At 34.5% G+C, this 15581-nt stretch overlaps 1 protein-coding gene across 2 annotated transcripts in view; it reads left to right on the top strand.

The window, feature by feature from the left end:
- Positions 1-15581, top strand: part of Su(var)3-9 (Suppressor of variegation 3-9) — a 230416-nt gene that overhangs the window by 176478 nt on the left and 38357 nt on the right. Inside the window, exons 10-11 of one of the 2 annotated variants that reach the window (XM_090391165.1) lie at positions 4406-4561; positions 8807-8936. In XM_090391165.1, coding sequence (XP_090247291.1) covers positions 4406-4561; positions 8807-8936 — 286 coding nt within the window. Of the gene's footprint in view, positions 1-4405; positions 4566-8806; positions 8937-15581 lie in introns of those variants that run through there. The other variant, XM_090391173.1, reaches the window with a different exon arrangement.

Below are 15581 nucleotides of genomic sequence, written 5' to 3'. Positions count from 1 at the left end.
GATTTACTGTTGCTAATGTAAAATTGGTGTTCTTGTATTCTCTTTTCTGCAGAGCATCTGGTTTGTCCAAAGGAAGAAAGATGAACAGTCACAAGGGATTTGAAAAACACCAGGGAGAGCTAGAGGAGACTGTTTATCTTTTGAGCAAAACTGTTGTCTATATAACAAAACCAAAATGAAGGCTGAGGATGTTTAGATGAGAAAAGGATGTCTTCTAAATGTTTAAATAAAAGTTAGCAAGTATTGGGGCAGAGTCGATTTCCCATTGTGTTTCCTTCAGCTTGACTCTAAAACTTATTCTGACAAATCAGATATCAGGTGTGGATTCTTCTTCTTCTTCTGCAGCTTCTCCCACTTAAGTGGGGTCACTGTTGGTAATGAGTCTCCTCCACACCTTCCTGTCTTGGGCTGTCACCACATCCAAGTTCTTCATCCTCAAGTCCTCTTCTAACAGCTCCCTCCATCTCTTCTTTGGCCGCCCCATGCTTCCACCTTCCTTGCGCATCCATCTGCATGACCCTTCTTCCCACATATTCATTCCCCCCTCCTCATCACATAACCAAACCATCTCAACCTTGCCTCCTGTATTTTCGCTCCTAAGTTCGTAACTTTCACTGTTCCCCTGACATAGTCATTTCTCAGACGATCCTTTTTGGTCACACCGCACATCCACCTAAGCATTCTCATCTCTGCTACTTCCATCCTGCTGATGTTATTTTTCCTCAGGACCACAGTTTCTATAGCATATGTCATAGCTGGCCTCACTGCTGTCCTATAGATTTTGCCTTTCAGATTGATTGGCACTCTCTTATCACATAACACTCCAGCCATCTCCCTCCAGTTCCTCCAACCCGCTTGTATCCTGCATCCTACTTCCTTCTCAGCTCCTCCATCTTCTTCCACTGTTGAAGCTAAGTATCTAAAGTCTCTCACCTTCCTGATGACATTTCCTTCCAGCTCCAGATCTGTCTCCTGTCTGCCACCCACTGTGCAACACATATACTCTGTCTTACTTCTGCTCAGTCTCATACCTCTCTCTTCCAGTACTTTTCTCCATCTTTCCAGTTTAGTTCCCACTTCTTCTCTTGAATCTGCACACAGCAAGATGTCATCTGCATACAACATTGTCCAAGGCGCATCTTCTCTCACCTCCTCTGTTACCACCTCCATCACAATATTAAACAGAAACGGACTTAATGCTGACTCTTGATGCAAGCCAACTGTTACTTGAAAACTTTGTCTGTCCCAGACAGGTCCAAACACTTGTCTTCACATTTCTGTACATTTCCCGCACCAACCTGACATATTTCTCCGGTACCTTCTTTTCCCTCGGACATCTCCAGACTTCTTGCCTTGGCACTCTATCATATGCTTTCTCCAGATCAATAAATGCCAGGTGTAGCTCCCTTTGTTTCTCTCGATACTTTTCCATCATCTGCCATTACCCAAAGATAGCATCTGTTGTTGATCTACCAGGCATGAAGCCAAATTGTTCCTTTGCAATCTCCACCTCCTTCCTCAATCTACCATCAAGAACCCTTTCTAGGATTTTCATTGTGTGGGACATCAACTTTATTCCTCTGTAATTTTTACAGACTTGTGCATCCCCTTTACCCTTGTAGATGGGGACAAGTGTACTCTCCCTCCATTCCTCGGGTATATTTTCCTGTTGGCAAACTTTCATGAACAGTCCCACAGCAGGTCAATTCCCCTCCCCCCCAGTGCCTTCCATGCCTCCACTGGAATTCTGTCGGGTTCCACTGATTTTCCATTCCTCCTCCTCTTCATGGCCTCCGTCACTTCCACTCTACTGATGTTCTGCACCATCCCCTCAGAAGGCTGCCCATCTTCTCTGTGAGTCCTTGCATTTTCCTCATTCAAAAGCCCCTCAAAGTATATTTTCCATCTGTTTCTTATGTCCACATCCCTCCATAATACTCTTCCTTCAGCGTCTTTGATCTGCCTCACATGTAAGATGTCCTTTGCCACTTTATTTCTACATTTCGCTAGTTGGTAAATTTTTCTCTGTCCTTCCTTTGTTTCTAATTGATCATACAGATCTTGATATGCAATGGCCTTCGCCTGTGCCACAACTCTCTTGGCTTCTTGCTTTCTCTCTCTGTACACCTCTCTGTCCTCTTCCACTCTTGACTCATCCCACTTCTGCTTTGCCTTCCTCTTAACTGTCACTGCCACTTGTACATTATTATTCCACCACCAACCCTCCTTCTGCTCTCTAATCTTTCCAGATGTCTCACCAAGCACCTCGATTGCACAGCTCAGGATTACTTTTGAATTATGTTTCAAAATTTCACTATATCCTGTGGAAATGCTTCTGAAAATAGATGTAGTGTATCCTCAAGAAGAATATTTGTGAAGAGAGATTCTATATCAAAGCCAATCATTATATCAGTAAGTTGTAGGGAAACATTTTTACTTTATCTAGAAAATCGGAAACATATTTTATAAATGAGCGGGAGTTGCCAATCCGAGTTTTCATTCAATACCTGTGCTAAAAATGTCTATTCAGTAAGTAGGTGAATCCATGCAGTTGACAAAAAGTTCTAAGTTTTTCTATAGTGTCTCTATCAAGGCCTATAACTTCATCTAGTAAAGAGTTCAATTTTCTGTTAGTGGGATTGTACTCCAATTCTTGGTACATTGATCAATTGTTTCTCATCCATACACCCTCAGCCTTCATTTTGGGCTCATCCTGCATCACAACCTGCAACCAAGAATTAAATTTACTGTGGAAATGGAAAAAGATGACAAATTGTCCTTTTTTTAGATATGATCCTTCATTCACCATCAGGTGAATTAATTACCTGGTGATTAATTATGACTTCCATTTATCAAACAACTACTTTCGCTGGGCAATACATTCAACAGCAATCAGCTCCCCATCTATCATTACCCACAGAAGGCTGAAATTATAAAAACTTTATTAAACATGCTCATACTATTTGTTCTACACCTCCTTACAGAAGGAATTCTTAAACATCAAAAGTTATATGGCTTCTCAGAAAGGACCACATAACAGGTTTTTAATTCTAATAATCCCAGCTGAAATAACAAGCAAACGGTATATCATGTTCCAATTCCTTTCATTTCTGGCATCTCAGAAATAGTTTCCAGAATTCTTAAGTAATACAAGTGACTACTTTTCATTCTGTGAACAAATTATCAGCATAGTTTCCATCTTCAAAAGATAAACGGTCTCCTCTGGTTCTCCCTGGTGTCTATCAAGTTCCTTGTGACTGTCATCATTCTTACTGTGGACAAACTGGACACTGTAGAAAAGAGAATACAAGAACACTAATCTTATATTAGCAACAGTGAATCTGTTGCTAATATAATGCTAAAACAGTACTCTATGGTCTAAAACACATTTACTTCATCAATGTTTGGTTTAAATTGGAACACTTGTTTAAAGAAAATGCTAAAGCCTTGCTTCACTGTAATCAGAATGATTGCCTCTCTCTTTCTCTTTAAGATATGAGAAAGTCTTATTTTAATCACACATCAATAATATTTTTTTTGTTAATAGCTAATGAATTATCAATATTGTAATATTTCCTCATTGTTTTACCTCCTTTCCTCATAGTTATAACATTGCATTGTTTTATGTATAACATCACATGACTCTTACTTTTTCAAATCAATCCATTGTTTGCGCTCTATTTTGTTGCCACTAATGATGGCCTCTAATATTCAGGCTGAAATGTATGGCCTCAAATAATTATTACCTATCCCTTTTTTTTTGTTTTTCATGTTAATTATGATCTTGTTTTATAAGTGAATCTCCATGCCATATAGCATCCTCCTGTTTCTATTTGTTTCAGTGTTTTGTCTAATAATTGATTTTAGGATTGATTTTTCCAAAGTTAATTCGTTTTCAAGTACCATCATTTGTTTTGGTATTGGCAAGTTTCTCTTCAGTGGGACTTGTTTTCTTGTGCTCATTTTCCCTGTTCTTTTTTTGTTACTGCTTTTGTTGCTCTTCTGCATTTTTGACACTATTTTATCGGTGCTACTTTAATATTTCAGTTTCTCAACAAATATATTAGGAAATATACAAAAGGCAATAACAACACAAAAAATCAGCATTGATATACTATAAAACATTAATTATTCTAAGAAAAAAAAACCAATAAATCGAAAACCTATAGCCTTGAACACAATGATAGTATATTCATCAACAAACCAATGGTTCAAATTCTATTTTTTTGGCAATTATTTTGATGAGTGCACCTCTTTTTGTAATGGTTCCCTGCTATAGCATAAGCTTCTAGTGGCAATTTGATTCATGACAAGCGCAAAATAACATTTGTAAATTGCATATATATATATATTCTGAAATTTTAGAAATTACATCTTAAATAATATTTGCCTTTTTTCCTTACAGATTATAACCAATGAAGAAGCTGAAAGGAGAGGAGAAATATATGATTCTGTTGGTCGAACATATCTTTTTGACTTGGACTTTAATGATGATGATGATTGTCCATTTACTGTAGATGCCGCTTATTATGGAAACATAGCACATTTTATGAATCACTCAGTAGGTAACTGATTTAATATCTGTAAAACTTTACAGCAATCATTGATAACCTATTTACCCTCATAAGACACAATGCTGAATGTGTCTTTTCAATGAACTCTTCGAGCCAGAACACGATTTATACTTTTTCTTCCATCTACACACACACACACACACACACACACACACTCTCTCTCTCTCTCTCTCTCTCTCTCTCTCTCTCGGGGGGATTCCCTCCCCCCCCCACAGTGTGTGTCAGGATAAAGGCTGTCAGGATCAGATTTTTACTTTATAACAAATAGTTGAGAAATCATGGGAATATAACAAAGATCTGTATTTAAATTTTGTAGATCTGAAAAAGGTATATGAAATTGTCTTTTCCAGGTGTACCAAGAGAGAAGCTTTTCCAAGCACTACAGTTGTATTGTGTCAATGGGGCATTATATCAACAAATACTTAGTCTTTATTTGATTTCTAAGTCAGCAGTTAGAATTGAAGGAAGTACAGGAAGGTGGTTTAATGTTAAATCTGGTGTCATACAAGGATGTACATTATATCCTCTGTTATTCATTATCTATATGGATCACATTATGAAGGAAAGTGGTATTAAACCTGATATCGAAATTGCAGATGTTAATCTTAGTTCTTTACATTATGCTGATGATGTTATACTTTGAAATAAATCCAGTACAAGTCTGCAAGATTCCCTAAATAAATTGAATAACTGTTGTAATAAATTTGGTATGAAAATCAGCAATACCCAGACAAAGACAATGAAAACAGGCAGAAGCATTGAAAATGTCAACTGCATTGTGAATGGAGAACCTATAGAACAAGTAAAACATTTCAGCTACTTAGGCACAATTTTTACTGAAGATGGTAAATTAAATATGGAAATAGACAACAGAATCAACAAAACTGATATGATAGGAAGTCAATTGAATAAATTTATATGGAATGAGAGAGAAATTAGTCCACACTAAATTAGCTGTATACAACCCAGTGTTCAAGCCAATTTTAACTTATGGATCTGAGAACTGGGTTAGAAATAAAACACCTGACCAAAGACTAGAGACAGCAGATATGAGAGTCCTGAGAAAGATTAGGGGCATAAACAGATGGCATCAATGGCAATATCATATTAAAAACGAGGATATTAGGAAAGAACTTGATATTGTTAGCATCCAGGAATGTGTTAGCAGAGCTAATCTCAGGTGGTATGGTCACTTAAACAGAATGAGAGAGAGGAAATATTAGCAAAATAAGTGTTCTTTGCCAGGTTGGCAGGTAAAAGACCCAGAGGAAGACCAAGATATAGGTGGATTGATGCAGTAAAAAATGCCTTAAAAGATAGAAATATGAGATACAATGTTGGAGTCTTGACAGGTAACATATTGATATTGATTAGGAGGAAAATTGTAGATAGGAAGTTAGTAATGCAACGCAAATCTCCTTGCCGACATGTATAATGTTATGCATTATGGGAAGGGTCACTAACCAGACTGTTTCAATTTTTATTGAGGTTTCTCAATAAAGGATACTAAGCTTACGCCTGAAAAATACTTCAGGCACAAACTTTGTTTCCTTACACTTGGATAAAGGATTAAACCAAGTATTTATTTTATAGTATAACCAAATGAAAAAACTTCTAACAACTTTCTCTAATTCAGAGTAATTTAATAATGACACATTTTGGCAACTAGTATATGAAAATATGGCTTCTGGATTACTTCAACCATAGTATCACCTCTGGTCTGGCTCCCACTGAAGAGACCTCAATAAAGGTCGAAACTGGTCTGGGTAGTAACCCTTTCCATTATACATGTCTGCAAGGAGATGTGCTTTGCATTATGGGATACTAAGGCAAGTGATGTTAAGTCTTAGCTTCCTTATACGAGTTGCCTGAGTCCTGAAAATACTTCAGAGGCAAACTTTGTTTGCTTACACTTGGATAAAAGATTAAACTAAGTATATAATTTCTTGGTATCTTTAATTTATACATTTATGTAGTTCAGCACAGCATTATATATCCAGGTAAATTATTACCAAATAATGCTAGTAATGGTATTAAAAATTGCTACAGAACCAACTGATGTTATAGTATCCATTTTTTGTTTTGATTTGATGACTTATTACTATTTTCCTAATTAGTATAACAAAATTAGTAAACCACATTCCACTTTTGTAGTCAAAATAATTGTAAAATTTCTTATTCTTAAAGAATGTATATAAATTTAAATGTCATTCATAAACTTTCAGACTAAATAGAAGTTAATTACCTTTTTTAATCAAGACCTTCTAAGATCTTGATTGGCATGTAATGGAGCCTTTAATTTTGTCATACTATAAGTATGGAAACCACAAATGTGGGGAAAGTATATGCTTGTTAGCAGGATACTCGGGTACTACTTACCATAGAGAGGTAGCAAATGTAAACATTTGTTATCACTTGGTTGGCTTTGATGGATGAAATAAAAGTGTAATGATCATAATTATGATCAATAGACGATAGAAATATAAGATCTGATAATGTTGGAGTCTTGACAAGTAACAGACTGATTTGGAGGAAAATTGTAGATAGGAAGTTAGTAATGATGTAATTTTTTCATGTAGTACTGTCATATCCTGTACACCCCTTGAGGGTACAAGGCAGGAATTTGATGATGATGATGATGATGATTCTAACATATGTCATGTTATGATATTGTCTAAAGTTTGTATTGTTTTCTGTGGAGAAAAAACATATAAGTGTGAAACTAAATATTTGTTCTGTGAAATAATTTTTAACTAGGATTTTTAATAAAAACTTTAATTTAGAACTAACAGTTAACATTTTAATACTTGGATCTAGACAATTAATAATTATTTCATGATAGTCTCAATTGCAGCTTAAAAATTTAGCATTGAAAATATCACATTGTACAGATATCTTTACTACAGAACAAATTTTTTTTCTTTGTTTTATTAGAAACAATGACAAAATTGCTATTTTTTTTTTTTTTCAATCTTTGTTTAAAAATAACCTATTCACATATTAGAAAAGTATATTTTCATGGGCTCATAAAACTTACTACGCTTCTTTTGGTAGCAGATTTGTTGATCCAGCCCCGATTGCTCAGTTCAGCACACAAACCATCTTTATCTGGTTGACTTCCAAGCCGGCATGTCATACTTTTCTTGTGTACTCTCATATTGAAATCACCAGATTTCAGTTGTTTCATTTTTACAGTCAGTATATATCAATATTCACCAACCACCCTTAATGGTTTGTTCAGTTGCCCTTCACGTGTAGAACAGATGCTGTTTGCAGTTACCCACTTTGGATCAGACACTTCTGTTGTCTGTTAGTTCAAGGGAGATATTTCATTTCGCTCCTGTCACTCATGTCTGAGAGGTATTTCCCTATCTACTACCAGGAGATATGCCCTCTATAGGGGAGGGGTTTCAGATCCTCCCCCAAGGGATATTTAATTGCATGAAAATCATGAACGAATATTAAATTTAGACAGCCTATTTAATTCTTTAACTCTCACTCATTACTTTAAATGTGATCTCGTATGGATCTATACATAACAAAATGTATCCTGTTACATTTTGTAACATCTATCTTGCCTGCAATTAACAACTCAAAAATTGACCATTTGCAACGTGTTACAATTAATACTGCAACTGCTTATTCTAGAAACATTTTAAGATATCAATACCCAGAATATTGAGATCTTTTTAACAATCATTGCTACAAAATTTATATTCCAGTTGGTTGGGGGTTGTCAAAGAATACCATTTCTTAAAATTAAGCATCTATCTTCATACTTTATAAAATACATGAAACTACTCTAGAAATTAACAATAGAAATACTTATAGTACCTACCTCTTTTTATATGACATAACATATATCAAAAAACCTTAAATAAAAATTCTAGTCTTGGGTGCTTTAATGAATTCAACCTTATTGAATTCCAAAGTTTCAGCTGTCTTGCTTTGAAAGACAACTGTCTACTAATGAATAATTCAACAACCTAATATTATTGCTTCCTGTCATGAAAATATTTGTAAAAATAAATAACACTCTCTTCTTTCCTCATAATAAAATTAGCATGCTTATCAGTATATCTTTTTTTAACTTTATTTTGTTTACTTTTTCTGATGTACTTTAGAAGAGGATGTTATTCATAATTCATTACATCATTACAGAAGGTTTCATTTGTTATTTCATTATAAAAAGATATTTAAGTTTTCTTTATTTATATGTTTTTTTCCCATAGTGTGATCCAAATCTCAATGTGTTTGCTGTGTGGATAAATAACTTGGATCCTCGGCTACCTCGGATAGCATTTTTTGCAAATCGGCCTATAAGAAAAGGAGAAGAATTAACTTTTGATTACCAAATGACAGGTTAGAATTTGCTTATTTTTAGTTTTTAGATCATTAATAGTAAATATAGCATAAGCCAAAAGTTTTTTTTTTTTTTTTTACTACTTTGCATGAGAATTGTGGGAAAATTTTTTAGTATAAATATGATAAGTAAACACTTGGACTGATAGAAACATTTAAGTTACTTAAAGGCTTTTGTAGAATTGATGCAGGGGAAATGTTTTAGCACTTGGCTGGGGGGGGGGGGGGGCAGCCAAGTGCTGTAAAACAAGATCATTCCTGAAAGTTGGGTTTATACAGGAATATTAAAAAAGAAAAAACTAAACAGTACTGTAAAAGACAAACTATCAGAAGAACAAAATGGATTCAGAAAATTCTGATGTTACATAGACTCAAATATTAATACAGACTAAAATTATTTACTGAAAAGAAGAGAATTTCAAAAAGAGACACATGAACTCTTTATTGATTATGAAAGACCTTTGATAAAATTAATAGAAAAATATATAGCTATATCTATATATATATATCTACTTTTTAATATATACAAAGCTAGGTCTGGAAAGTTCTGATAAACAACTACAACATAAAAGACACAAGAAAGAACATATCTTAAAACCCTTTAACCTCCATTCTTCATCAAATTGTAATAATTTGTTCATTTTCTTTCTTGTGGTTATATCAGTTGCTTTAATATAATTTTTGTTGTAGGTGTTTATCAGAACTTTCCAGTGAGGCCTACATTAAGCAGATCATAGTTTTGTCTGAGTAAAGGAGAAGAAATAAGTTAGGCGTGAAGTGCACGTGTAAAAGGAACTAAAGAGGCACACAGTTGATAGAATAAATAGAAATAGAAAATTGATAGTAGAATAATTAGAATATACAATGCTGCAACCGACACATAGATTTTACAATGCTGCAGCCGATATATATTTTAACAATGGTGCATTCGAAGATATTTTAACAGCAGTCATCTTTATTCTTTATTTCCTTTTTTATAAATTGGATTTTTTTTTCTTCAAATGTTAGGAATTTTTTCAGAAATCCATGCTTTATTAACGAATTTCAGAATTCTTTCATTAAATTCTTCATTGCGTTTTTGTACAGATCCATATTTATATTGACTTTTCCCCTGGAGTTGTTCATCTTATTGCATTTTTTAGTTCTGAAATTGTAATATTTTCTGTTAGGTCATTCTTTGTTTTATAAAATTTTGTTTTATTATCATCAGTCCTGTTATTTTGAAAATAGGTTACCCATTTTTGTATTGTTTGTATTTTCACCTTTTCTTCGTTTATGTATTTTATTATTTTATAGGTTTTTTTGTTTGTGGCTTGGTATGATATGGTATGAAGGTCAGCATTAAAAAGACAAAGACAATGAAAATAGGCAGAAACATTGAAAATATCAACTGCATTGTGAATGGATAACTTATAGAACAATAAAACATTTCATCTACTTAGGCACGATTATTAGTGAAGATGGTAAGTTAAATATGTAAATAGACAACAGAATCAACAAAGCTGGTATGGTAGGAATAAATCAACTGAATAAATTTATATGGAATAAGAGAGAAATTAGCCAAAACACTAAATTAACTGTATACAAGACAGTGTTTAAACCAATTTTAACTTATGGATCTAAGGGCTTGGTTAGAAGTAAAACTCTTGACCAAAGACTAGAGACTGCAGATGTGAGAGTCCTGAGAAAGGTTAGGGGCATGATCAGATGTCATCAATGGCAATATCATATTAAAAACGAGGATATTAGGAAAGAACTTGATATTGTCAGCATCCAGGAATGCATCAGCAGAGCTAATCTCAGGTGGTATGGTCACTTAAGCAGAATGGGAGAGGAAAGATTAGCAAAACAAGTGTTCTCTGTCACTGTCATTTTGGCAGGAAGAGGAAGACCAAGATATAGGTGGATTGATACAGTAAAACGTGCCTTAGAAAACAGAAATATAAGACCTGGTAATATTGGAGTCTTGACATTTAACATTTATTGAATTTCATATTGAAAAGAATAACATGTAAGAAAGTTTTAAAGCGAATAAAAGTTGAGCAGCTCTCAGATGTAAACTGTAGACTAAAATACAGAAATATTATTGAAAAGAAAATGAAAGAGTTTGAGAACAGGAATCAAACCTTGGAGATTCAGTGGCAAACTCTGAAGGAAACATTGATTGATTCTGCCAGAGAGGCATGTGGTGAGGTTGTGTGCAAAGATAAAAAAATCAGAACTCCCTGGTGGACACAGGAAGTTAAAGAGGCAGTGAAGGAAAAGAAGAAAGCATATCAAAAGTTCCTGGCAAATAAGTCAGCTTTTACTCTTACAGAATACAGAGACAAATGTATGAAAGCTAAACAGTGTGTAAAACTAGCTAAACAAAAGTCATGGGAGGACTTTGGCAAGAATATAGAAAATAAATATCAAGAAGGTGGCAAAATATTCTGGAGGTTGTTGAAGAAGCTTAGGAATGGAGGAAAGAGTGCTGTAAAAGGAATTAGAGATGATAAAGGTGAAATGAAAACAGGAGAAAAAGATATCCTTGAAGTATGGAGTAATTACTTTGAAAAACTGCTAAATGAAACAAGCAGTGATGACAGCACAGTGATAAAAAACACTGACCAGGCATGCAGTCAGGAATACATATCCATACTTGAAGTAGAAAAAGCCATCAAAGGCTTGAAATGTGGAAAGGCAGCAGGAGTAGATGATATTCGACCAGAAATGCTGAAGTATGGTGGTATAAGAGTCTTACAGTGGCTGCACTGCATAGTTCAGAAAGCCTGGACAGAGGGACGAATTCCCGATGATTGGAGTAGAGCTCTCATAGTACCCATATATAAAAAGGGAAATAAAACTGAATGTGAGAATTACAGAGGTATTTCCCTACTGAGTGTTCCTGGCAAGATCTATGCAAGTATACTTGAGAAACGGTTGAGAAGAATTGTGGAAGAAAAGCTTGGTGAAGAACAAGCTGGATTCAGGCCAAATAGAGGCTGTCAGGATCAGATCTTCACTTTACGACAAATAGTCGAGAAAGCATGGGAATATAACAAAGATCTGTATTTAAGTTTTGTCGATTTGGAAAAGGCATATGACAAGGTGCCAAGAGAGAAGCTATTCAATACGCTGCAGTTATATGGTGTCAATGGGGCATTATATCAAGCAATACTTAGTCTTTATTTGAGTTGTAAGTCAGCAGTTAGAATTGAAGGAAGTACCGGAAGATGGTTTAATGTTAAATCTGGTGTGAGACAAGGATGTACCTTATCCCCTCTGTTATTCATTATCTATATGGATCACATTATGAAGGAATGTGGTATTAAACCTGATATCAAAATTGGAGATGTTAATGTCAGCTCTTTGCTTTATGCGGATGATGTTATACTTCTAAATAAATCTGCTACAAGTCTGCAAGATTCTCTGACTAAATTGAATAGCTGTTGTAATAGATATGGTATGAAGGTCAGCAATAAAAAGACAAAAACAATGAAATTAGGCAGAATCATTGAAAATGTCAACTGTGTTGTGAATGGAGAACCTGTGGAACAAGTAAAACATTTCAGCTACTTAGGCACAATTTTTACTGAAGATGGTAAACTAAATATAGAAATAGACAACAGAATCAGCAAAGCTGGTATCGTGGGAAGTCAATTGAATAAATTCATATGGAATAAGAAAGAAATTAGTCGGAACACTAAATTAGCTGTATACAAGACTGTGTTCAAACCAATTTTAAGTTATGGATCTGAGAGCTGGGTCAGAAGTAAAACACTTGACCAAAGACTAGAGACCGCAGATATGAGAGTCCTGAGAAAGATTAGAGGCGTGAATAGATGGCATCAATGGCAATATCATATTAAAAATGAGGATATTAGGAAAGAACTTGACATTGTCAGCATCCAGGAATGCGTTAGCAGAGCTAATCTCAGATGGTATGGTCACTTAAATAGAATGGGAGAGGAAAGATTAGCAAAACAAGTGTTCTCTGCCAGGTTGGCAGGAAAACGACCCAGAGGAAGACCAAGATATAGGTGGATTGATACGGTACAAAGTGCCTTAGACGATAGAAATATAAGATCTGATAATGTTGGAGTCTTGACAAGTAACAGACTGATTTGGAGGAAAATTGTAGATAGGAAGTTAGTAATGATGTAATTTTTTCATGTAGTACTGTCATATCCTGTACACCCCTTGAGGGTACATGGCAGGAATTTGATGATGATGATGATGATGACATTTAACAGACTGATTTGGAGGAAAATTGTAGATAAGAAGTTAGTAATGATGTAAATTTTTCATGTAGTACTATCATATCCTGTACACCCACCTTGAGGGTATATATCAGGAATTTGATGGTGATGTTGTTTGTGGCTTAGATATATCCTTTACTAGTTCTGTTACAGAATTGTTCCATCTCTCTCTCTGTTTACAATTGCACTATATCTTATGTATTCTATTTGTGCTTCTGTTGTATTGGAATTTACTTATTTTGGTAATTCTCCTTTCTTTTGTTTTAATTATGTTTTCTATTTCTTTGTTACAGTTTCATAATTATATTTTTCTATTCTATTGACTGAAACTTTTTGTTGCTGCTGTTGTCAGGATTTGTTTCAGATTTTCCCATCCCTCTTCTATCTCATTTGATTTTGTGTGGTTTGCTTTTAAATCAGTGCATTTTGATATTGTTGTCTGGTATGGAGATCTTGTAATGAAGAAATTTTGTAACTTGATTGATTGGTATTTTCCATTTTGCTTTATTTTTAGTTGATTTAAATTGAAGTTTTGCCAATGCCTTATAATGATCAGGGCATAAATCCAGGATTAACTCAGGTAACTTTAAGTTTGCTATAATGTAGTCAATACTGATTTACAACCTCTGTTTGACCTTTTATATTTATGTATTTCTTTATAGTCAGAACTGAGTTCTTGCAGTTTGTTTCCATTTTAATTACATATATCTTAACTAAAATGCCCTATGTTTATTTTGTAATTTTTGTTTCTTATTCTGGCATTTTGTAATTCTGAAATTTTGACAAATATTGTACAGAAAGCTAAAGAATTATGGAAGGAAAAAAAAATTGGCTATGCTAGCCAAAGGTAATCCAGAAGAATTTTATTGTTATGCTGTGTAAGCAAAAGAATGAATTAATGTGGAAGAATGGCTTTATCGAATGAACATTCGAAACTTTGTATCAAAAGATAATGAGATTATTCAAATAATGAGTACTCACTCTACTAAGATCTATCAAGTAAGTGTGCATAACATTGGTACACAGTGAAACCACCACGATGGATGAAAAAAATAAGAGGTGCATGAGAATGAGGTTGAAGAGCTGTTGCATAACCTGGATAACAATTCAGCAATAAGGCTAAGTGGAATATCAGCACATGTGCTGAAGTCATGTTCAGCCAAAATGGCTTGGTTCCTTGACATATTTGTATGATTTGAGTCTCAGCTCAGGAAAGATCCCACAGGAATGGAAAGAATGTTCTATTGTACAAGGGTGGTGCAAAAATCAATATGTAATCCAACATATCAATATCTTTGGATTATTGTTATAATCCAAAGATATTAGCAAAGTGGGTAAAAACTTGTATACAGAAATGGGTAGGCAGACAACTATACTCCAGCATGGGTTTACTAAAGGGAGGTCATTTAGTGATTTGCTCATATTTTATAACAGTGATACAGCTGAACTAGATAGAGGGAATGGATACAATGTGATATTGTTGGGCTTTTTTAAGGCATTTGATAGAACACAACATAAAAGACTGTTGCATAAACTTGAGAATATGGGATTGGAATATAAACTATTGATTTGGATAAGTCGATGGTTGATGGACAGGTGTCAAAGTGGTATCTGGTTGGTTTGAATCTACCAGATTTAAGGTGACCAATGATGTACCCCCAGGATCAGGCCTTGGACCATTGTTGTTTAATCTATACATTAATGAGTTTGGGAAGGATCTGACAAGAGACGTTTAATTGTTCTGATGATAGGCAGAAATCAGGGACGCTACTGATATCCAGCAGAATGATTTGAATAGGCTGAAAATATGAATAAATAATATTGGTTATATTGGTGGGATTATGCTACAAGAAACAGATGAAGCTAGATATCTGGGAGTTATAGTGGATAGGAAGTTCAGAGAATTGCAAATACAACCAAGTGAAGAATTGGGAAAATTGACTAGAAATGTACTGAAAATTGTTCAAGAGGAATGTAAACAAGAGTACATATCAATACTTATTGTAAAATCTTGTATAGAAAGAATTTTGTATAAAATTCTTATATACCGATTTTACTTGAGAAAGAAAGTTCAATGCAAAATACTTGTAGTTAAATTAACAATTTTTCATAAGTGTTTTATGTAATCTGGTAAAATATTAGAATGAATTGTTAAATTATTTAACCACCAATATGTAATCTATAAAAATATTAGAATGAATTGCTAAATTTTTTGACCGCCAACATTGTACAAACAAAGAGGTAGCCCAGACAGAATTAGAATATAGACCTGAGGCTTTCGCCAGGCGTGAAGGTCAGTGAGTTACAGGATTTTCCTGCCATGACTCAGCGATTTTCGTGGGGGGGACTCAATCTAAAGAAGTTCCAAGGCTGTCAAGGGAGAATAAAAAGGGGACAGGTGCTC

The sequence above is a fragment of the Typopeltis vanoorti genome, chromosome 1 (genome assembly GCF_054136105.1).
Source record: "Typopeltis vanoorti isolate ZY-2024b chromosome 1, IOZ_Tvanoo_1.0, whole genome shotgun sequence".
Classification (NCBI taxonomy): Eukaryota; Metazoa; Arthropoda; class Arachnida; order Uropygi; family Thelyphonidae; genus Typopeltis; species Typopeltis vanoorti.
This window is presented reverse-complemented; position numbering and strand designations above follow the sequence as displayed.